At 43.7% G+C, this 25,840-nt stretch overlaps 1 protein-coding gene across 2 annotated transcripts in view; it reads right to left on the bottom strand.

The window, feature by feature from the left end:
* TOP2B (DNA topoisomerase II beta) overlaps positions 1-25,840 on the bottom strand; it is a 149,379-nt gene that overhangs the window by 58,069 nt on the left and 65,470 nt on the right. For both annotated transcript variants that reach the window (XM_069729994.1, XM_069729995.1), the window contains exons 19-26: positions 20,685-20,806; positions 20,445-20,593; positions 17,077-17,308; positions 13,651-13,785; positions 12,233-12,433; positions 9,545-9,740; positions 9,356-9,447; positions 9,065-9,220 (exon numbers count right to left, since the gene is read on the bottom strand). In XM_069729994.1, coding sequence (XP_069586095.1) covers positions 9,065-9,220; positions 9,356-9,447; positions 9,545-9,740; positions 12,233-12,433; positions 13,651-13,785; positions 17,077-17,308; positions 20,445-20,593; positions 20,685-20,806 — 1,283 coding nt within the window. The remainder of the gene's footprint in view (positions 1-9,064; positions 9,221-9,355; positions 9,448-9,544; positions 9,741-12,232; positions 12,434-13,650; positions 13,786-17,076; positions 17,309-20,444; positions 20,594-20,684; positions 20,807-25,840) is intronic.

Below are 25,840 nucleotides of genomic sequence, written 5' to 3' on the forward strand. Positions count from 1 at the left end.
CCTCCAATCCAACTTTAATCCCTACTTTTACAAACCATCCACAGAATTTTATATGGGTGACTGATACAGCCTTCCCCCAGGCTTATTTTAGACCAAAAAGAACAAAAATTGGCCCTTAACCCAGGAAGATTTATTTACCTCATGGCAATCTGAGGCCTACTAGGAGCGTGTGAGGACAGCCATTGCCGCCATCAACAACAGTGTCTTCAACCCCGGAGCACACTCCTGCCCGTAGCACAGACCCGGAAGCCTTCGCCACTGCAGAGAACACAAGGAGACGGCTGCAGCTCTTGACATCGACGCTGCGGTAAACAGGGACGCCATCGCTGCACCCGAATACAAGATCAGGATTCCCCTCCGGACCACCAGCAGAGAGGACACTCCAGACATCGAACATCAACGCTGCGGTGAGGCCTTGCAGTGATTTCCCACCCCCCCTGCTACCAGAGGAATATCGGTTTCCTTCACGTTTTCCCGCCTTTCTGCCTTCCAGTCAACTCAGGTACGCTCGACCACACTGAGGTGCCATTAATACTCCGGCTGTACCCCGCTTAATATACCCGGACTCAGAGTCCACACTTGTGGCTCCATTAACTTATACCTCCCTGGGGCTGTGGGCTGTTAAATCTGCCAAAGGAGGCATGTTATTTGCATATTTCATGTCACATTAACAATACTTCTCAGGGTAAGCTGGGCCTTATGGTCCCCATCTCCCTTCAGCTTACTTATTTTTGCTAACTTCACCTTAACAGGGTACTAACCCAAGATAGTTGCTATACTATAGCATTGTTTCTCAGGGCTTGCTGTGCCCTGTGGTACTCCTTCTAACAAAGGATCTGCAGGTCATCTGCTGTACTAAATCACACTGGGGCTGTGGAATAACAAGTACTCTCTCACCCCTGATACAGGAGTACTATAAACAGCACTGGCAAGGCCTTTGGTAGCAGGCCATACGTTTAAACTACAGCAGCGTTTTTCAGGGCTTGCTGTGCCCTGTGGTACCTCCCCTTCTCACAGTCTTCCAACAAAGGAACTGGACATTTGCTATGTCTGTCTGCTATTTGCTAATGTCTGTCTGCTATTTCATCCTTCTTCTCCACTAGATTTCTAAAACTTAACATGGACAAAACAGAATTCATCATCTTTCCCCCATCTCACGCGATCTCCCCAACGAACCTATCCATTACAGTAAACGGCTGCCCACTCTCCCCAGTCCCACAAGCCCGCTGTCTTGGGGTAATCCTTGACACTGATCTCTCCTTTAAACCACATATCCAAACCCTTTCCACTTCCTGCCGCCTCCAACTCAAAAATATTTCACGGATCCGCACATTCCTAAACCAAGAATCTGCAAAAACCCTAGTCCATGCCCTCATCATCTCCCGCCTTGACTACTGTAACCTCCTGCTCTGTGGCCTCCCCTCTAACACTCTTGCACCCCTCCAATCTATTCTAAACTCTGCTGCCCGACTAATCCACCTGTCCCCCCGCTATTCCCCGGCCTCTCCCCTCTGTCAATCCCTGCACTGGCTCCCCATCACCCAGAGACTCCAGTACAAAAGCCTAACCATGACATACAAAGCCATCCACAACCTGTCTCCTCCATACATCTGTGACCTCGTCTCCCGGTACTTTCCTGCACGCAACCTCCGATCCTCACAAGATCTCCTTCTCTACTCCCCTATTATCTCCTCTTCCCACAATCGCATACAAGATTTCTCTCGTGCATCCCCCCTACTCTGGAATGCTCTACCACAACATATCAGACTCTCGCCTACCATCGAAACCTTCAAAAAGAACCTGAAGACCCACCTCTTCCAACAAGCCTACAACCTGCAGTAACCACCGATTGACCAAACCGCTGCACGGCCAGCTCTACCCTCACCTACTGTATCCTCACCCATCCCTTGTAGATTGTGAGCCCTCGCGGGCAGGGTCCTCTCTCCTCCTGTACCAGTTGTGACTTGTATTTTTCAAGATTATTGTACTTGTTTTATTATGTATACCCCTCCTCACATGTAAAGCGCCATGGAATAAATGGCGCTATAATAATAAATAATAATAATAAATAATAATAATAATAAGCTATACTAAACCTCCCTGGGGCTTTGGGAAAACAAATACCCTCTCTCCCCTGATATAGGAGCACTATAAACAGTCCGTAGCAAGGCCTTTGGTATCAGGCCACACGTTTATACTACAGCGGTGTTTATCAGGGCTTGCTGTGCCTTGTGCTACCCCTCTATCCACAGTCTGCATTCCAACAAATAAATTGCTAAATCCCCCCCATTGGGGCTGTGGGAAAACAAACACCCTCTCACCCCTGATACAGGAGCACTATAAAAAGACATTGGCAAGGCCTTTGGTATCAGGCCACAAGTTTATACTACAGCAACGTTTTTCAGAGCTTGCTGCGCCTTGTGGTTCCCCTTCCTCCACAGTCTTCTCAGACTAGAGAATTCTTTTACATCTACTGTACTCTCTCTACAGGCTCCTGACCCTAACCTCTGGAGAGGTAGATTACTACTGAATACACTTGCTTAAATTCTTGTTTATATTTGCTGCAATGTATTTTCTTTTCTTATCAAATCCTGTCAGGAGGGAAGAAAAGATCTAATTGTCATAAATTACTATCAGTACTCTGCTTTTTCTCAACAGGTTTAAATATCTGTGTAAGTTCTGTAAGCATATTTGATAGTTATTGTTGACGAAGATACTCTGTATAGCATCATCACCATGGGGAAAAAAGAGGGAACCATTCCTAAATCGAACATTCCCCAACTCTCTAAGCAAACCAAAACGCAAGGAGAGGAAAGAATACATTACCACTGCTACTCTCCAGGGGACAAGGTTAACACTTTGAGCCCTGAAAAATCCAGATCCCCCATAAGAGATGAGAGAAAAACCTATAATACCCCTCAAAAAATAAAAAAAATTGAATCCTCCAAAATTACCTCAGATAGAGGGTCAACCTGAAAGTATGGACTCATCTCAGTCCAACAAAAGAAAAGAACGAGAGGAGGAGAGACAAAAAATCTCCACACCATCTCAAGGAACAGAACAAGGGGAAGAAGATTACTCCAGCTTTAGTGACTCTTCCCCTAACACAAGTCCACTAAAAAATAAACTCAAGTTAGGCTACGTTCACACTAGCGTTGCGCCGCCCTGCGTCGGCGACGCGACGCACGAAAAAACGCGCGCAAACACGCGCGCGTTTTGCGACGCGTGCGTCGTTTTTTGACCAAAATCGGACACACAGAAAATGCAACTTGTTGCATTTTCTTGCGTCCGACGCTAGCGTCGGAAACGACGCAAGTGTCGAAAAACGCCACCCTAAAAACGCACGCGTCCCCTATGTTAAACATAGGGGCGCGTCGCCGGCGCAACAGCGACGCACATTGGCGGAACGCCAATGTGAACGTAGCCTTAGACAATGACCAAGATACAACCCCACCGAACTTATTGGCCACAAACCCTAATCAAATCTCCTCCCTCAGCAACAACACTAGTACTGAGGCATATATGCTTAATCTAGCTAACAAAATAAACGAAAATATGTTAAAAAGCTTCGACATCCAAGCCAAACGGTTTGAAACCACTCTTGAACAACTTAACATAAAAATCTCTGATCACGAAACAAGAATTGATGCAGTAGAAAAAACTACTACAAAATCCTCCAATATTATCCATGATCTATCTTCAGAGGTCAAAAGGCTAAAAATCAAATTGGTTGACATAGAAGACCGTAATAGCAGGAATAACGTAAAAATCTGAGGTATTCTGGAACATATCCACACAGACAACCTCTTAAACCATGTAAAATCCATCTTTAAAAAAGCTATTCCTACTCTATCGGACTCAGATCTAATCATAGATAGAATCCACAGACTCCCAAAACCCCCAAAAATTGCACCAGATATCCCCAGAGATGCAATTCTCAGAATTCATTTCTACAACACCAAGGAAAGAATATTGCAATACTTAAAAAATGAAAAAACCTTTCCAGAGCCTTATAACAACCTCAAAATATTTGCGGACCTGTCCAAGGAAACACTGGATTCCAGGAAAACGTTTAACGCTATTACCTCCACACTCCGAGACAAAAATATCCCATATAGATGGGGATTCCCTCAAATTCATAGTTTTTTCAAATGGAAAAACCATTCCAATCTTCACACCTGAAGAAGGCCAAAAATGTATTGCCTCATTAAAAGACAACCCCTCACATAGAGGTTACCGTTGAAAATACATAGGACATGGTCATGATCTTGTCTTTGAACTTTTGGTTTAGATAATTCATTCATCATAAGCTGTTATTACATATGGTTTGCTTACCTATACAAGAGGTTAATTTTCTTCTTCCTCAGTTCCTGTTTTGTTCATACCCCCAGGAAGAAGATATATCCCACTGTGAGTGGGTTCTTTGTATTAAACAAACTTCTCAATTGTTGGTGTATTCTATACACCCCATTTTTGAATTGTAAATATTTAATTCATTTATAGGTGTACCACATACACCTTAATTCTTGATCAATAGAGGTACGTTCTAGTATTGACCAGTGAGACTTTTATTTCTACTTTAACTTCCACTTTCCCCAACTCTTTCCACACAAGACACTATAAACATGAACCTTAAAATCATGACATACAATATTAAAGGACTCAACAGTCCTAGGAAAAGATTTTCCCTACGGAGAGAACTTGAAAACTCTAAAACAGACATAATATGTGTCCAAGAGACCAAATTTAAAAATGAAGACCACCCAAAATTTGAACACAAAAATTTCCCACATATATACCAATCTAACAATTCAAAAAAGAAAGCGGGGGTAATGACAATAATAAAAAATTCGATCCCATTTGAATTTATTGAAGAAGTCAAGGACAATAACGGCAGATACCACATCTTAATTTGCCGTATTAACAACATAACCTGCACAATCGACAACATCTATGCTCCTAATAAAAAACAAAAAACATTTCTAAATAAATTCATTAAAAAATTCGACCAAAACAAAAAAGGTATACCCATTATACTGGGAGACTTTAACTCCACCCCAGACCACCTCCTTGACTCTTCTTCCAAAAAGAGACCACAAACAGGAGATCTCAACCCTTGGCTGTTCCAGAATGAGCTCTACGATACATTTCGATGTATCAACGCCTCTTCCATTGAATACTCCTTCTCAGAGACTCATCAATCAGCGTCCAGAATAGACCTAATCATCGCCGACGTCTTTACTTTGGCGAGGTTTACAAAAATTTATATAACAGAACAATTTCAGATCATTCCCCGGTGGTTGGAGAGCTCGTTCTGGGGCCCCCAATAAACAACAAAACTCTGTGGAAATGTAACTCTAATATAATCAACAACACCATACATAAATCCTCAATAGAATCCTCGATTAAACTGTACTTTAAAGAAAATTGTTCTGACTCCACTAACCCCATCATTAGATGGTGTGCCCACAAGGCAGTGATTAGAGGTTTGCTGATCCAGATTTCTTCCAGAAAAAAGAAAGAAAGAAGGGTGGAAACAGAAAGAATCCAAACTCTTCTAAAAAATAAAATTAATGAACAAATTGCACTCCCCTCCCCTTCTTCTACGTTACAGTCTGAAATATCGAAACTGACACAAGACCTAAAATTACTATTATTCTCCCCTTATGAAGCAGCAGTCAAAAACTCTAAATATAAATTGTATACATCTTTAAACAAGCCCACTAAATTTATGTGCAATCGCATTAAAAAAAGAAGGCTCCATAACAGAATTGACAAAATAAAAAATTTAAAAGGAACAACACTATCCCACCCCCAAGACATAGTAAATGAATTTGCAAAATTCTACGAGAAGCTATATAACATCGACCCCCCAAAAAAAACCCTCCCAACTCCACCAAGATGCCATAACCGCATTCCTTTCTTCAATCAACCTCCCAGTCAATCCTATCAGCTCCCTTTGATTTAGAGGAGATAGAGGATTGTATTAAGCAACTAAAGCCATCAAAATCCCCAGGTCCCGATGGCTTTGGCAACGATTATTATAGAACTTTCTACAAAACTCTCTCCCCCCATCTCTTGCAATCATTTAACATGGCCTCATCCTTGGGTAGCTTCCCTACTGAAATGCTCGAAGCTTCTATTGTTTTAATTCCCAAGCTCAAAGACAACCCTGAAGACATTGCCAATTTTAGACCCATTTCCTTAATCAATTGCGACATCAAAATATATGCCAAAATTCTAGCTAATAGGCTTAATCTGATACTTCCCAACTTAATAAATAATGACCAGATCGGGTTTGTCGTGGGTTGTCACGCTTCAGACGGTACCAGGAGAATCATCAACGCCATCAAAATAGCTAATCAAACAAAACAAAGCACCCTGATTGTCTCTCTAGACGCAGAAAAAGCTTTTGACCGTCTGGAGTGGGGCTTCCTACGACAGACCCTGATCAAATTTGGGTTTGATAATTCCTTTATTACTACAATTATGGCACTCTACTCCAACCCTAGAGCAAAAATCGTTGCTAACAATCATGTATCTCCCTCCTTCGCTATAACAAATGGTACAAGGCAGGGATGTCCCTTATCCCCACTCCTTTTTATCTTAGCCATGGAGCCCCTTGCACAAATGGTCAGAGAAAATAATAACATCAAGGGATTGGAAACCCCCTCTCGCCAATACAAACTAAGTATGTTTGCTGATGACATCATTCTCACCCTAACAGACCCTATCAACTCCATGTCAGAACTTCACAAGATATTGGATTCTTTTTCAAATGTCTCCCATTTCAAAATTAACGCAACAAAATCAAAAATCCTACCCTTAAATGTAGATGAAGAGCAAATTAAAAAAATTAAAGCTTCTTCCCCCATTACCTGGGCTAATAAAGAACTTACCTATTTAGGGATTAAGATCACTAAAAATCTAAACAACATAGTAACAAATAATATTAATTACTTAATTAAAACTATCAATAATGACACTACCACCTTTGGGCATAAATTCCTCTCCTGGTGGGGCAAAGTCCTTACAATAAAAATATTTACGCTACCTAAGATTCTATACATTCTGAGCGCCATTCCTCTTCCCATTTCGGTATCATACCTTACATCTCTCCAAACCATCATTAATAAATTTATTTGGAATAATAAAAAACCCAGGACACCCTCAAGTATCACTTACAAAAAAAGAGCATATGGGGGCTTGGGGATTCCCAATATAGCTGCCCATTATTATACATCCTTGATAAAACAAAGCAGATTCTGGCTAACAGTATCAAAACCCCCACCGTGGTTAGATATGGAAACCCTTCTAAATAAAAACAACCACCCCAAAGATTTAATTATAAAAACACTAACTGGTCATCAACTCAACTCAGTGACTCACCCAATATTCCAGGCCACCATACATGCTTGGGAAAAATTGTCTAGATCAAGAAAGGGAACATCCAAAAAATCTATCTTGGTTAAAATTCCTCTCTCCACTATTTCTACATGTAACAATATTACACTTCCAACTCTATGGGAAGAAAGGGGAATTACGAGATTGGGAGACGTCTAGGACGGTAGCTCTTTCATAAAATTTAGCAACCTAAAAGAGAAGTTTAGACTCCCGTCATCGACGTTTTTACAATTTGTAATGTTAAAAGAACAAGTCATGAAGTTTCTCCAGAAGGGTCCTAAATTCTCCGAAGCATCCTTAAACTTAGTAAGTAACACGGAGTCTTTTGGAGTCACAAATATATTTATGACTGGTTTAATCATGATTGGGAAATGCCTAAACACCCCTATATACGCAAGTGGGAAAGGGAACTGCAGTCTACCTTTACCAGAGAAGATTGGGAGGACGCTCTGTCTTCCACATATGATTCCACGTTATCTATGTCTCTTCAAGAATGTCATTTCAAAGTAAATACCCGCTGGTACTATACTCCAGCAAGATTAGCTCATATTAACCAAGATGGATCTGCCTCCTGTTGGAGAAAATGTGGCATTAAAGGGGACCTCCTTCACATGTTTTGGCATTGCCCAAAACTAAAACCTCTCTGGACACATATCTACCCTTATTGACAAAATTTATGGCAAACCACTAAATTTAACTCCCCATATAGCTTTGGTTTCCCTGGGCCTCGAGGACCTTAGTCTAGATAAAAGGAATATGATTATACAAATACTACTGGTAGTAAAAAACAGCATAGCTTTTAACTGGAAACATCATCTCCCTCCTTCATTTTCAGACATAATAGAACAACTATCTCTCCATAGGACATATGAATTATCCTTCGCCCTAGCGAATAACCAACTGGTGAAATATACAAATAAGTGGTCTCACTGGGACAATATATATCCATAACATCTATTCTCATAGATATATTTCTAATATACGTACCTTAAAAATTGTTGTATAAAGTTTACTTTATTTTTGTACATTTCAGTTTATTTTTACTGTATATCTATAAAGTGATATAAAGCGTTTATAATACCCAAAATTGATATTGAAGCAAAATAAAGCTTTATAGAGAATGATTAAATATAAAAATATTATATGGTATGTTATGTTACATATCGGCAAAAATGCCTATAAAAATGAGTCATGTTTTGTTACGAAAACGAAAATATTGGAATGTACTTTTTCTATATCTTTAAAACGATATGAAGCGTTTGATACGCTTAAAATTGTTAATGAAACAATACAAAGTCTTATAAACACCCATTATATGTCAAATGTCTATTATAATATGGAATATTATATGTTATATGTTACCTAATGACAAACAATGCCTTCAAACTTGAATCTTGTTATGTTGCTAAAATGAAAATAAAAACATTGGAAAAAAGACAAATACGGATGTGAAATAATGACCAATATACTGCCATGTGATCGTAGCCCTATCTTGCTTATTTGCCTAAGAAACAGGTGCAGCCTTTTGATCAATTCACAAAAGGTGCATGCTAGAAACTGACAATCTGCACCCAGCATGCGCAAGGTAGAAGCATTGTACTGGTCATGTCATAAAAATAAGATCACCGGGGCTGTCCATTGACCAATATTAGTACCATACCTTCATGTCCCTCTGTTTAATCAGCTCATCTACTTTCTCCTTGGAAAGGCTCCAGAGAGACATATTGAGAATGTAGTTAAAATCCGGCCCTGAAGTAGCACCTGAATCTGAGGAATTATCTTCATTCGGATCTTGTATCTCATCTTCCTCTGTAGACTGTAAAAACATTGGATGATCATTAGGATATTAGATTGGTCCATTATCAACAATCACATAAAGTAGGTACCGATAACACCCAGCTGTCAGCAAAAGGTGCTGTAACATTCAGATGGAAGTGTGAGTTAGGCCCACCTTTTCCTGTGCTTCTTTCCAAGCTTTCACAGGGTCAGACTCAAACCCCTTCTGCAACAACATCTGAATTAGATCTCTTTTGGACTTGTTTTCTAAGAAGAAAAAAAAATGCATTAACCAGTTACACAGTGGAGGTTATGAAGGTGTACTTATATATTTGCAGTGACTAAACAGCTGAAGAAGGATTACCTATTGTGATCTTCCCTTGAATCTTCTCAAGGATAAATCTGGCTTGATTGTTAAGTCTTGCAGCCTCAGCTCCCAACATTCCCATCAACCACTCTTTGCGTAGACTATAATAATGTAATCTTAGATCGAAAAATTCCTTCAGAATATCCTGAACAGTTTCATACTTTTTAAGACAGCCCATGTGATCAAACAAAACCTAAATGAAAGAAAAACAGAAAGACCAAAACTGGCTCATCATAGTAGTCAATATAAGTTCAATCAAAACTTTGTCTTTTTCACATTGGTGTTACTCCTCCCCTTGATTATGGGGCCGTAACAGATATTGATGGATTCATTTTGAAATCCTGAATTGGGGGCTATCAGGGTCCCTGTATTTTTCACTACATACACTTAATCTGCCTTACAGGGGTATTCTCAAGTTCTCTTGAGAAGCTCACAGCTCAGCAGTCTCCCCACTTCCTCGTTAATGGGGAGCGGGTACTTCTCCTTGAGCGACAGTTCTAGTTGGTTGCTTTCTGCTACTGGTCTGAAGTTTATACTGTTATCACTATATTTACATACAAAGGTTACAGGGCATTTTGAGAACCACACAGCTCAGCACATGATTACTCCACCTCTCTCCTCGCTACTAGAGTAAAGTACTGCAGTGCGCAGGCTGTGGGAAAGGTCAGAGGCCCGGCGCATGCGCACTGCAGTGCTTTACTCTGCCCTCAACAGGGCAAATCAGTACACCTGCACTGGAGCGCGATGCCAGGGAGCAATGAAGAAGCAGGAGGGCGGCATCCCAAGAAGATGAGAGGCGCCGGACCCGGACCTGTGACACACATCGGACTGGACCGCCCCCCCCCCCCCCCGGGTGAGTATAATAAAACTTATTTTTCTTCACTTGCAGGTTGGACCGGGGGCTTATCTACAGCAATATAGAATGCTCTAGATAAGCCCTGAAAGGCAGTCGCCGCATCTTATAGCGGCAAAATCTGCTGACAGGTTCCCTTTAATTGGCCTCCAATTCCACATCTTCCCACATGTCCTCCCACAACCTTCTTTTCTCCTCCTGAGTATCCCTCATCGTCTGCAATTCTGTGCACCAACACATCTGAATATCCACCACACTTTTAGACTTGAAAACCCATCTCTTCAAGAAAGCTTACAGCTTGCAATAACCCCACTGTCACCTCAACACCACCAGAGCTGCCGCAACCCCCCAACCTATTGTCTTCTTCCCTATTAGCAGATAGACTAAGCCTGCAAGGACAGGGCCCCCAACCTCCCACCCCTTCTGCACTGGTCTGTCATTGTTAGTCCGTTCATTGTAATTTATATTTACAGTAGTATGTAACCCTTTTCACGTACAGCACCATGGAATCAATAGTGCACTAAAAATAAATAATAAGAATAATAATAAAAAATAGGAGAACTGTTCTGTAACTTCTTGATGCTGGGGGCTAGGGACTCTAATAATGCCAGACTGATAAGAGAAGCTCAGTCAGGAGCTGAAAGAGGGTGAAGGAAACGAGAAGCTAAGAACAGAAATCACTGTGCTGGAGTGAAGTGGCTGGGATCTCAGGAGTCAAAGGGAAAATGTCAGCAGGTTTTTGCTGCCTCATCTGAGAGCAGCAAAATGTAGGAGGAGAGACCCTGATTACAACAATGTATTACTTAGTTTACTGGGTGCAGAAGTTGTGACACATTCAGAGTTTTTAGATGTAGCATGAAGAGCTCAGAAAACTAAACCCGCCAATACCACAGCTTTCAATATACATTGCCTATTGACAGTGAGCTGCTTATCAGAGGAGGGGGCATAGTCAGACTAGGTCCCTCAGGCCAAGTCATCCAACAGTGATTATGTCCTGGTGATAACACTTTTACTTTAAGTGAACAACAGCACGCATTTTAATAAATGACAAGGATGAAATCTGAGTGTCACCCTCTATATCCTGCAGTTTTCTGATTACATAAAAAATGCTTGCTGACAGATTCCCTTTAAAGGATTCATTCACTTTCAGGAAAGGAAGTGTAAAATACATAAAATAACAAACTCAACCTCATTGGGTCCAGCGCCGTCCCTGCAGCTGCTTTGGTCCCAGTGTAATGACTACAACTGTAAAGTCATGTGAAAGTATGCCAAACGAGCCACTGAGCTCAGTGACTGGCCAAAACTGTGAAGCTGCTAATAGACATTACTGCTGTAGTCGGTGCTAGACTCAGGGAGTGTGAATAGCTGCTGAGTCTGTTATTTTATGTATTTTACACAGTTTGGGACACACTTTTCTGAAGGTGGACAACCCCTTTAACGCCTCTCCTGGAATGTAACTACTGGGCTCACTCAACAAGCTGTACACTATGTAAGATAAAAGCTCTCTCTGCAGGAGGATGACAGCAAATAGAAAAAGAAAGTCAATTGCAAACTTATATTTTCATGCTTTCTAACTGAAGCAATAACAAAACTATCCCTTTTAAGGAAACTAATCACCAATTTCCCTAAATTAGAGGAAATTAAGCAATATAGCGCATAAAATGAAATACTAACATGGCATATATTTACTAATAGAAGCAGGAAAAGCTCAGATTAAACCTATATCAATAGAAAATAAGCAGAGAAATGAGAAAAAGAAATGGTTTATTGACTGCAGTGTGATCTAATATCTAGAAGGAGAAATATAAGGACATCTTACAGAAACAACGCACCATAGAATTGCAGGTAAGCGTGGTCTGAAGTTTGAAGACTTTGTGCAAGCCGGCAGCTTCTGCTTGAGCCAGTTTTTCTTCTGTCATTTTTACAACAAATTTCACAGTTGCGTCAGTGTGGTACTCCTTGTAATCGGATATTAGGGCTGGTGTTTTCTCTGTGCCATTAAGCATAGGCTCCAAAACCTGTTCCTTGTAAACCTAATACATAGGGTAAGAAAAAAAAAAAGGAAAGAAATAAAAGTACTCAAATACTACTCCGGAGCTCTTAGGAGCCAAAACAAAGAGCAGTTCCCTGAGTGGCCACCACACTAGCCTATCCTTTGAATGGCTTTTGAAGGGAAAGAAAGTGGCCAAACACATTTTTGTCTTTAGTTAAGTAAAAAGGGCAGCACACTGCAGCGCCAAAACATGCAAACTTGAAAACACGAAATTTGAACTGCATTACTGCACTAGAAATATGAAAAATGAGAGCTTTTAGCGCATAAAAATGGCCATATTTATGTGTACCTCGTAGCCACTTTACGGCATCTCTCTTATACGAGGTCCTACGCTTGACCTACCTCACCGAGAATAAACGTCTCCATCTGAATGGGTACATGTGAAACCTCTTCTTGGACTCAAATGCTCTCTTTCTGTGGAGGGGTATTGGACCTACTATAATTAAAACACCTGTGGCTAGGAGGCGGGGAGTGCACGATCAGAAGGCTAAAGAATACTAAAAGTACTCAAATACTACTCCGGAGCTCTTAGGAGCCAAAACAAAGAGCAGTTCCCTGAGTGGCCACCACACTAGCCTATCCTTTGAATGGCTTTTGAAGGGAAAGAAAGTGGCCAAACACATTTTTGTCTTTAGCCTCTTTCCAGGTGCAAAAGTAGTAAGACCTAAAAACCCCACAAAGACCTTTGCAAGGCGTTTTGGGAACACAGGCATTCTACCACACGAGGCTGCACACGACTTTTTGAACATATAAGGCAGAGACAATAGCGGTCCGTGTGGTCTCATTTACAGGCTAGATACAAGTCCTAGCACCTAGGCACGGCATATATAGACATACGGTGCTGTTGTGTTGTAATGATGGTAAAGACAGGCGCTTTGTGGCATTGCAAATGAATGATATCATGGTATTATCACATTCTGCATGTTCCACCTCCGTGACACTGCCTGCTTATGTCCGGACAGAGTCACAGAGGTGGAAGAAGTACACCCCCCAGAGAAGACCCATGTGGCTGAAGGGAAAACTTAGATAAAATCTTCATAACTCCTTATCTCAGGAACACCAACTTCCATTATAAAGTGGAAAAAACCATGTGTTAATCTGCTCTTCAGCTCCCATCTGCGGATGTCGCCAGTTTAAAAAGGCAAAAAGACATTCATCAGCTATCCAATCAAAACGATTACACATAAGTCCACTAACCTGTGTCCAAGTCCTGACTGGGAGCTCTGTAATTTCTACTGTATTCCGGTCAAGAACAAAGATCTCCCCGCTCACTGCGTACTGGTTCTGGCCCAGCTCCTGAATCGCACCTTTGAAGTTCTTGTAGTTGGGAAGCTGTAAGGGCACAAACGTAAGAACTAAAACATACAATGGCACACATTAATCCATGTAGATGATGTCAGGGTACACCAGTCATGTCGGAGTTAACATGCCTGATCCTTTGTTTTCATAGACGGTATGTTGCTGCCATGAATGCCTGGCAGCTACTTCTATTTCTGCTGAAGGTACAGGGGCACCTTAATAGTAGAGCAGATTTTTTGCCGAATCACCCCCATTCAGCTGTATGGAATTGATTTATAGTTGCAGAATTTTTCAGCCACATACATTCACTACATTTAATACATATAAACATTCATCATCTTTCCCCCATCTCACGCGATCTCCCCAACGAACCTATCCATTACAGTAAACGGCTGCCCACTCTCCTCAGTCCCACAAGCCCGCTGTCTTGGGGTAATCCTTGACACTGATCTCTCCTTTAAACCACATATCCAAACCCTTTCCACTTCCTGCCGCCTCCAACTCAAAAATATTTCACGGATCCGCACATTCCTAAGCCAAGAATCTGCAAAAACCCTAGTCCATGCCCTCATCATCTCCCGCCTTGACTACTGTAACCTCCTGCTCTGTGGCCTCCCCTCTAACACTCTTGCACCCCTCCAATCTATTCTAAACTCTGCTGCCCGACTAATCCACCTGTCCCCCCGCTATTCCCCGGCCTCTCCCCTCTGTCAATCCCTGCACTGGCTCCCCATCACCCAGAGACTCCAGTACAAAAGCCTAACCATGACATATAAAGCCATCCACAACCTGTCTCCTCCATACATCTGTGACCTCGTCTCCCGGTACTTTCCTGCACGCAACCTCCGATCCTCACAAGATCTCCTTCTCTACTCCCCTATTATCTCCTCTTCCCACAATCGCATACAAGATTTCTCTCGTGCATCCCCCCTACTCTGGAATGCTCTACCACAACATATCAGACTCTCGCCTACCATCGAAACCTTCAAAAAGAACCTGAAGACCCACCTCTTCCGACAAGCCTACAACCTGCAGTAACCACCGATTGACCAAACCGCTGCACGGCCAGCTCTACCCTCACCTACTGTATCCTCACCCATCCCTTGTAGATTGTGAGCCCTCGCGGGCAGGGTCCTCTCTCCTCCTGTACCAGTTGTGACTTGTATTTTTCAAGATTATTGTACTTGTTTTATTATGTATACCCCTCCTCACATGTAAAGCGCCATGGAATAAATGGCGCTATAATAATAAATAATAATAATAATAATAATAACATGAATTTTTTCACAAATGTCCACAGGCTTTATACAGCATTGAAGCCCATTCCTGTTCATTTCAATAAAGCTGAGCTGCAAAAACAGATACAACCCTTTGATATTTATAGCAACGTTTCTGAAAGAAAGCATCCATGTTTTTTTTTTTTTAAATTCTGATCAACGCCTTTCACTTGTATGTAAGGGTGTTTGATCTCCCTGCACTGCAGATGGCTGAGAGTGCATGGGAATAGCCACAGGGCTTGTGTAATACTCCTACACGTCCCAGTGTTAGGTCATAACATTACGTAATGAGAATTGCTAATACAACACTAGGATCCAAGGGGTAACATTTCTCCTTGTGGAGAGTGGCATGTCAAGCTGAGGAGACTTAAGCCGCAATGCTCCTCTGGGAAATATGCACAGAGTCTCTTCAGAGAGGAAGAGGACTGGAACTCTAGTGCTACCTATAGGAGGTAGCAACACACTGTCGGCAAATTGAGATTTTGTTTTTTGTCCTCATGTGACAAGGTTTGTTGGTGAGTCGACCAGTGGCGTATCTAGGGGGGGGCAGCCGAGGCATGTGCCCCGGGTGCAGCCGGCAGGGGGGCGCAGTCGGGCCGCCTGATTCGGTGGTCCGCAGTGTCTCCCCTGGCGGCAGCATTCTGCCGCCCCCGGTCTGGGAGTCAGTTATTCTCTGTGCCGACTGTCAAGCTGACAGCCGGCACAGAGAAGCTGCAGAGCGCCGGCTCCCAACGTGTACAGAGGTACCTGGAGGGGAGCCCCTGCAGAGTGGCTGCGGCGGGCAGGGAGAAATCCCTGCAGCTCCGCTGCCCAGCGATCAGTCTTTCTGCTTCCTCTCACACAGACGCGCCGCTGGATGACATCATTCAGCGGCCGGCTGTGTCAGAGTGCGAGGAGAGGTGAGAGGGGTGTGTGAATGTGTGTATATGAATGTGTGTGAATGTGTGTGTGTGTGTATGTGAATGTGTGTGAATGTGTGTATGTGAGTGTGAATGTGTGTATGTGTGTGTGGGGGGGGGGGGGGAGGGCAATGATGGGGCTGACGGGGAGAGGGCAATGATGGGGATGGTGGAGGAGGAGGAGAGGGCAATGATGTGGCTGACGGGGAGAGAGCAATGATGGGGATGGTGGAGGAGGAGAGGGCAATGATGGGGCTGACGGGGAGAGAGCAATGATGGGGATGGTGGAGGAGAGGGCAATGATGGGGCTGATGGGGGGCATATGTCCTTTGGGGGGGGCCCGAAATGAATTCTTGCCCTGGGTGCCAGAAACCCTAGATACACTTCTGGAGTCGACATTGACTTCTAGGATTGCTACTTCCTATATGTGGCACTAGAGTTCTAGTCCTTTTCCCATCTAATATAACACTAGAAACCAATCTGATAGATGACCTAAGTGTTCTTTTTATTTCACAACCTTAGGCCCCTTTCATACATCAGTTTTTTCCGTCAGTCACAATCCGTTGGCTCAACAGATCTATCGATCCGTCACAGATTGTGAAAAACTGATGCGACGGATTTGTTTTTTCGACGGATATCCGACTAGTGGTTCTGGCTAATTGGATCCAAACTAAATCAAAACATACTCAGTAAAAAAAAAAAATGGAATCCGTCGCCGGATTGTGACGGATCCGGCACCATAGGCTTCCATTCAAGCAAACGACGGACGGCGACGGATCCGATGCTGTCCAATTTTTCGACGTACACAAAAAACGTTACTTTGTCCGTCGTCACCGGACGGATCTGGCGAACGACGGATGAAACGTGAGGCCATCCGTCACAAGCCGTCTCTACTACAATCCGGCGGCATCAGTCACCAGTTTCGTTTTTTTTTTCTCCAAAATTCAACGGATTGCGACTGATGGCAAAAAACTGATGTGTGAAAAGGGCCTTAGGATGCAAAACAGCAATGGGTGAATTAGCAACTCAGCGGAATAAAAGGACATTAGAAAGACAATGGCTATCAAAAATATCATTACAAAGATAGCCCTGTCACTAGAACTTACTTAGTTGTGGCTTACATTTTATATAAAGCGTCTTGTACTTACCAGTGGGTATGGATCCAAGCCTTCCAGCATTCTCTTGACATTGTTGACAATCTCCCTTATGTCATAATTGGGTAGTTTACATGCCCATCCAGTGCCAATACCTTCAGCACCATTCACCAAAACCATAGGAATAATGGGCATGTACCACTCTGGCTCCACTCTCTGGTTATCATCATACAGGAACTTCAGCAAATTATCATCCACATTTGGAAACAGTAGTCGTGCCAGTGGGCTGCAGAATAACAAAGCACAGTGACTACACCTTGTCCACAGTGATTTCTATTTATTCTCTCACCCTTTATTTTTACCTTTCTTGTCCTTCTATATACGTTCTCTGTGATCCCTTAGCCTCCTATTATATTATCAAGGTTTAGAACATGAGAGATATGTGTATGTAAATATCTTTGTGTCCATGTATTTTGGCATTTGTCACATACATACACACACATATATACATATATATACACATACACATATACACACATATACACAGCTCTGGCAAATATTAAGAGACCCCTACAAAATATTCAGTTTGTTTGATTTTTCTCTTTATAGGTATATTTTTGAGTAAAATGTAAATTGTTCTTTTATTCTATAAACTACTGACAACATGTCTCTGAAGTTCCAAGCAATACATTTTGTATTTATTTTCAGAAAACGAGAAATGGTCAAAAATAACAAAAAAAGGCATTGTTTGCAGACCTCAAATAATGCAAAGAAAACAAGTTCATAATCATTCAGAAACATTACTAATGTTTTAACTCAGGAAAAGATCAGAAATCAATATTTTGTGTTATAACCATGATTTTTTAATCACAGCTTTCATGCGTCTTAGCATGCTTTCCACCAGTCTTTCACACTGCTTTTGAGTGACCTTTTGCCACTACTGGTACAAATACTTAAGCAGTTCTTGGTGTTTGATGGCTTGTGACTATCCATCTTCCTCTTGATTACATTCCAGAGGTTTTCAATGGGGTTCAGGTATGGAGATTGTGCTGGCCATGACAGGGATTTGATGTGGTGGTCCTTCATCCACACCTTGATTGACCTAGCTGTGTGGTATGGCGCATTGTCCTGCTGGAAAAACCAATCCTCAGAGTTGGGGAACATTGCCTGAGCAGAAGGAATCAACTATTTCTCTAGGATAACCTTGTATGCGGCTTGATTCATACATCCTTCGCAAAGAACAACCTGCCCAATTCCAGCCTTGCTGAAGCATCCCCAGATCATCACCGATCCTCCACCAAATTTCACAGTGGGTGCAAGACACTGTGGCTTGTACGCCTCTTCAGGTCTCCTAACCACTAGATGACCAGGTGTTGGGCAAAGCTGAATATTAGACTCATCAGAGAAGATTACCTTACTCCAGTCTTCTATGGTCCAATCCTTATGGTCTTTGGCAAACTTCATCCTGGCTCTCCTTTGCTTCTCATTGCTGAAAGGCTTTTTTCTAGCTTTACATGATTTGAGCCCTGCATCTAGGAGCTTGTTACGAACTGTTCTTGCTGTGCACTTCACCCCAGCTTTCATTTGCCATTCCTTTTGTAGGTCACTTGATGTCATCCTGCGGTTGCTGAGTGACATTCGAATAAGATGACGGTCATCCCGGTCAGTGGAGAGTCATTTTCACCCTCTGCCTGTCTGTAGCTTTGTTGTCCCCAATGTCTGCTGATTGACCTTGTTGTAATGGACTGCCATCTTAGAAATTTTAAGGATGGAGGCAACATGACGCTCGCTGTGTCCCTCTGCTAGTAAAGCCAGAAGTGAGCCCTTCTTTCCCTCACTCAAGACTTTTCTTTTCAACTCATTTAGCATGGTTCAAAGTTATTGTTTCATTCCTATTACTTTTGGGATATTACTAGCACTTGTTTTGCCATCCAGCTTGTCCTATTGCAGGAAGATTGTGAACACCACAGCAGGGTTTTTTATACTTTCCGTCGTTAAATAAGATTTGGTTCAGGTGACTACCGAATCAGAAGCACATTAAGTAGAATGAGGTGTACTCTGGTTGGAATTCAATTGACACTGGAATGGAATGGCTGCCAGACATGTAGAGAAGCTAATTTTTATAAAACTGTGCAGTGGTCTCTTAATTTTTGCCAGAGCCGTATCATATATATATTATATATATATATATATATATATATATATATATATATATATATATATATATATATATATATATATATTTTTTTTTTTTTTTTTTTTTTTAAACCATCCTTAATAAAATATATATGTTTTAATAAGGCTTTCTTGCATCCTGTGCTCTTTTTTCTTAGTTCATTGGAAATGCAACAAAAACGTGTTTTTACCCGCGAATTTTCCACATCTAATGCAATTCTGTCGGGAAAATCCACATATAAAACTCTATGTACTCACATGAGAAATACACATGTTGCGGATTTTGAATATGCACTATAGGCGGTGTAAAACAAAATACAGTGGGCAGATTTCTATTAACCCCATCCACTTTGTTAGAATATTACGGTGCTGCTTTTTTTGCGCAGCACCAAAAACTCACAGTGGGAACTTGACTTTAAAGAGTAACCACTAGTGATGAGTGAACGTTCTCGGACAAGGTGTTATCTGAGAATGCTCGGGTGCTAACCGAGTGACTTCGGCATAGTTGAAAACTATGTTCGAGTCCCCATGTCTGCATGTCCCGTGGCTGTTATCCACAACACATGCAGGAATTACGGTACCTAACAAACAGTAATCATCACTCATAGGTCATCACTAGTAACTACGGTTTTGTTTTATAAATTGATAACATATGAAAATAAGAAACTTGTAATATATCTTATTAGAGAAATCTGCTTCTTTCTACGGCAGGACAGATAATTCTTTCTTAAAATGTTCAATCCACAAGTAAAATCTGTATTAAGTGAAAACAGATTATTACATTAAGGAGATAGGAGATGACAGGTGCTACGGAGAAGATTCCTATGTGGAGGGAAGAGGGGAGGAAGAGAGCGGAGAAGAAGGCAATGCTCCTCTCTCCTCTGTCTACATAGAATCTTATCAGCCGCAATTGCCATATCCTCTATGTTCCCACCATGAGCTTTTCGACGACTTTTTGACATTGCAAATTTTCTGCACCCATCAGGATAGGTTCCTTGCATTTTTTTTTTTTAAATATGCTGCGTCAAAAACTCATTATAACTTTACCTAATGGCAATATCTGATGTCAGATTTTACCTCTAAATTCAGAATTTTGAGAATGAAAGCTCAGTCCTGGTGGAGAAAGAAGCGGCTTTCTCCGATAAGATATATTAGAAAGTTTCTTATTTTGATGCGTACTATTGATTTATGAAATGAAAACGAAAACGATGGTTACCCTTTAAAGTCCTCAATCAATGACAACTCACCTTAACATGGTGAAAATGTAACGAGGGCTGGCAGCATCTTTGCCACCATGCAACCTTGTGCCAAACTGACCGATGGGCTGCAGTACATTCACATTGTTACTTCCCACAAAGTTCTGTGCCAAATTCACAATGGTCATCATCAGGGCTTGCTGAGAAAAAGGAGGATTTATCATAACTGATGGGATATTTGATAATTAACATTAGTCAGCATGGTATGTCAAAATTATATATGGCACTTACCTCCCCATGATGATAAGCGGACATCTCGGCAACAGACCCGGCTAGCTGGGCTACCTTGACTTCACGCTTATCATTTCTTTTAAAGCACGTGAACACCACTTTTCTTTGTCCTGGCTTTAAGCCTAGTCAATTAAATGCAAAGCTTATTCAGTGAATGCGACATCCTGGGAAGATCGCGTAATATCTCAGAGGAAACTGATCATTTTCACACAATTACGCCCAGCTTACACTTGGCATTATGGTCATTTTTTTTTACAGAAGCTACTTGCACCCATTGGGTTTTGTTGAGGGTCTGTACAATGAATAGAATAAATGCGCCTCTAGGCTGTGAGCACACAGCGTCTCAGATGGCGGCGCAGCCTTTGAGTTTTCTCAGGTGAAGCCGCTTCAGAACACTGGCAGTCGTGTCTTCGTTCTTCCCGTAGCTTTGTTGCTGGCGTTTGTTATGCCATGCTGTGAAGCATAGAGAGCGGGCGACTTCTGCTGAGAGCGAGCATGTCAGAAGAAGTGAGCGACATAAGACTCAAAATGTGTCATTAATGTCGCTTTTACATTGCCGTGCATTATAAATAATTTATGGCGTGCCTTATCAGGCATATTCCGGGTACAATCCTCCTGGAATGGGCGTGTGCACATAGCCTTATTGCACGATAGGGGCATTTATTTGTTATATTCATCAGTCACATTGTCCGCTCCTTTATTACTACCATAAATGGACATCTCAAGCTTAAGGCCCCTTCACATTAAGCGACGCTGCAGCGATACCGACAACGATCCGGATCGCTGCAGCGTCGCTGTTTGGTCGCTGGAGAGCTGTCACACAGACCGCTCTCCAGCGACCAACGATGCCGGTAACCAGGGTAAACATCGGGTAACTAAGCGCAGGGCCGCGCTTAGTAACCCGAAGTTTACCCTGGTTACCATCCTAAAAGTAAAAAAAACCAAACACTACATACTTACCTACAGCCGTCTGTCCTCCAGCGCTGCGCTCTGCTTCTCTGCTCTCCTCCTGTATTGGCTGTGAGCCGGAAAGCAGAGCGGTGACGTCACCGCTCTGCTTTCCGGCTCACAGCCAGTACAGGAGGAGTGCAGAGCACAGCGCTGGAGGACAGACAGCGGTAGGTAAGTATCTAGTGTTTGTTTTTTTTTACTTTTAGGATGGTAACCAGGGTAAACATCGGGTTACTAAGCGCGGCCCTGCGCTTAGTTACCCGATGTTTACCCTGGTTACCAGTGAAGACATCGCTGGATCGGTGTCACACACGCCGATCCAGCGATGTCAGCAGGAGTCCAGCGACAAAATAAAGTTCTGGACTTTATTCAGCGACGAACGATCTCCCAGCAGGGGCCTGATCGTTGGTCGCTGTCACACAGAACGATTTCATTAACGATATCGTTGCTACGTCACAAATAGCAACGATATCGTTAACAATATCGTTGTGTGTGAAGGTACCTTTAGAGACTATGAAGGCTTATCCCCTTCACAAACTTTGACATGTAGGTCAAAGGTCGTGACCTTGCCTTTGATGCGGGCTCCACCGCTGAGCCTGCAGTCTTTTCCTGCACATGACAGCTGATCTGATCAGCTGTCATGTTGCTCTAACAGTTGCGGGTGAATCAAAGATCCACCCGCGGCTGCTAACATGTTAAATGCCGCAGTCAATCACTGACACATATAACATGCCCCGGCCAGAGGTGCGTCGAAAGTCTCCCCCATCGTTGCAGTCACATGATCGCGGGGAGCCGATGGCTAGCATTCATAGGAGATTGTGATTGCTGATGCACTGCTATGTGTAATATATATATATTAGAACGCCGAGCTGCAGTTTTTATTGATTGGATTTGGAAGTAGATGCGATCTTATCGCCTGTTACTGCATTTTATTGCAATGTTGTGGAGATCAAAAAACTGTAATTCTGGCATTTTTTACCTATTTTCTTGTCACCCCATTTACCGATCGGATTAACTCTCTTTATGTTTTGATAGACTGGGCTTTTCTGAATGCAGGAATACTCAATATTTGTATTTTTGTTTTTTTATTGTTTTATTTTGAAAGGGGCAAAAAACAGGATTTTTGGTTGCTTACCGTAAAATCTGTTTCTTGGAGCCTCCATTAGGGGACACAGGAACCATGGGTGTATGCTGCTGCCACTAGGAGGCTGACACTATGCAAATAAAAAAGTTAGCACCTCCTCTGCAGTGTACACCCCACCGACTGGCATTATACTCTTCAGTTAGTGAGAAAGCAGTAGGAGAAAAGAACAAGGTTGAAAAACCATAACCACAAACTTGAGAACTGCAAACGTGAGAACAGTCATAAAACAGATAACAACAGAAACATTGGGAGGGAGCTGTGTCCCCCAATGGAGGCTCCAAGAAACAGATTTTACGGTAAGCAACCAAAAATCCTGTTTTCTTTATCGCCTCTCATTGGGGTACACAGGAACCATGGGACGTCCCAAAGCAGTCCCACGGGTGGGAAAGACAGACTTCCATCAGGTCAGAGGACTCACCACTGCCGCCTGCAAGATCCTTCTGCCTAGGCTGGCGTCCGCCGAAGCGTAGGTATGGACCTTGTAAAATTTGGCGAACGTGTGGATGGAAGACCAAGTTGCCGTTTTGCAAAGCTGTAGGGCGGAAGCCCTGTGGTGCACCGCCCAGGAGGCGCCGACTGCCCGTGTAGAGTGAGCCTTAATCCCAGGAGGGGGCACTCTGTTCTTGACCCGGTAAGCCTCCAAAATTGCCAATCTGATCCAGCGAGCAATAGTCGCTTTAGAAGCCGGTTGGCCTCTGCGCGTGCCATCAGGAATGACGAAAAAGGAATCAGTCTTCCGGAAAGTGGACGTTCTGTCCAGATAAATCCTCACTGCCCTGACAAGGTCCAGCATGTTCAACGATCGCTCCAGAGGATGAGTCGGAGCTGGACAAAAGGAAGGTAGAACGATGTCCTCGTTGAGGTGGAAGGTGGAAACCACCTTAGGAAGAAAAGAATGTGGGGGCCGGAAGACCACCTTGTCCTGGTGAATGACCAAAAACGGAGGGCGGCAAGACAGAGCCGCCAACTCGGAAACGCGGCGAATAGACGTGATGGCCACAAGAAAGGTCACCTTCCAAGATAGAACTGATAGAGGAATCTCCCTAAGAGGTTCAAAGGGAGAAACCCTCAGAATGTCCAGTACCAGGTTTAAGTCCCATGCCTCCACAGGGGCTCTGTACGGCGGGACAGCATGGGCTAGTACTTGAAAGAAGGTCTTAACCTGTGGCCGAGAGGCCAAGGTCTTCTGAAAGAGGATGGAAAGCGCAGAGACCTGACCCTTCAGGGTGCTAAGAGCCAGGCCCGAATCCAGTCCTGCCTGAAGGAAGGCCAAAAGGCAGGGGAAAAACCATAGGCGGAACGCGGTTAGACTCGCACCAACGGAAGTAAGCCTTCCAGGTACGGTAGTAGATCCTGGAAGACGAAGGCTTCCGAGCCTGAATCATGGTGTGAATCACCCGGTCCGAAAGGCCGGACGCTCTTAAAACCGCGGTCTCAACAGCCACGCCGTTAAACTGAGCGACCGAGAATTCGGGTGGCAGATCGGACCCTGGGACAGCAGATCGGGCCTGTCTGGAAAGCGTCAGGGAGCGTCCGTGAGAAGGTTGACGAGCTCCGCGAACCAAGCTCTCCTGGGCCAATCCGGGGCGATCAGGATGACCGGCACCCCTTCCGCTTTGATCTTCTTCAACAGCTTGGGAAGTAATGGAAGGTGTGGGAACAGGTAGGGCAGCTCGAACTGTGACCAAGGAATGGCCAGAGCATCGACGCCCACTGCGAGAGGATCGCGGGACCTGGAGACGAACTGCGGAACCTTCCTGTTGATTCGAGACGCCGTGAGATCCACATCCGGAGTCCCCCATCGAAGACAAATCTGATGGAAGACCTCCGGCTGCAAGGACCATTCCCCTGCCGCGAGGCCCTCGCGGCTGAGGAAGTCGGCGGCCCAGTTGTCCACGCCGGGGATATGCACCGCGGATATCACCGGAACCGTTGCCTCTGCCCAAAGGAGGATCTTGGATACCTCGGCAAGGGCCAAGGAGCTCCGGGTCCCCCCCTGATGGTTGACATATGCCACAGCCGTGGCGTTGTCCGTCTGGATTCGGACAGGAAGGCCCCTGAGGATCCTTTCCCAGTGGCGGAGGGACCGAAAGATGGCCCGAATCTCGAGGACATTGATTGGCAGAGTTGATTCCTGCGACGACCAACGGCCCCGAACCGTCAGGTGGCGAAAAACTGCACCCCAGCCGATCAGGCTGGCGTCCGTTGTCACCACCTGCCAGTGAACTGGAAGGAAGGACCTGCCCATGGGAGATGAGATAGGACGTCAGCCACCAGTTGAGGGACCGCTTGACCCGAGAAGAGAGTCTGATCGGCCGATCCAGGGAGAAGACAGACCTGTCCCACTGAGACAGAATGGCTTGCTGAAGGGGTCGCGAATGAAATTGGGCGAAGGGAATCACTTCCAATGTAGCTAACATCCTCCCCAGAACCTTCATGGCCGAACGGAGGGAGGGAGGCCGAGGACCCTGGAGCAAGCGTATGTCCCGACAAAGAGTGCATCTCTTGTCTTTGGGAAGGAAGACTCTGGTCTGACGAGTCGAAAAGCATGCCCAGAAAGATGATGCGCTGAGAAGGAATAAGGCAGGACTTCTTCCGGTTGACCAGCCACTCGAAACGGGCTAAGGTGTCGAGAACAATGGACAGGCTTTCTTGGGCCTGAGCAAAGGACGGAGCCTTGATGAGGATGTCGTCGAGGTATGGAAAAAGGACCAAGCCTCTGACTCTCAAGATGGCCATCAGCGCCGCCATGATGTTCGTGAACACCCTTGGCGCGGTTGCGAGACCGAACGGCAGGGCGACGAACTGAAAATGATCTCGTTGCACTGCGAAGCGCAGGAAACGGTGATGTCCAGGAAATATCGGGACATGTAGGTAGGCGTCCTGGATATCTATAGAGCATAGAAATTCCTGAGCCTCCATGGAAGCAATTACTGAACGAAGGGATTCCATCTTTAAGTGTCTCAGGCGAACTTTCCTGTTCAGCAATTTGAGGTCCAGAATGGGATGAACCTTGCAGTCTTTTTTCGGTACCACAAAGAGGTTCGAGTAGAAACCCGTG

This window comes from Ranitomeya imitator, chromosome 6, assembly GCF_032444005.1.
Source record: "Ranitomeya imitator isolate aRanImi1 chromosome 6, aRanImi1.pri, whole genome shotgun sequence".
Classification (NCBI taxonomy): Eukaryota; Metazoa; Chordata; class Amphibia; order Anura; family Dendrobatidae; genus Ranitomeya; species Ranitomeya imitator.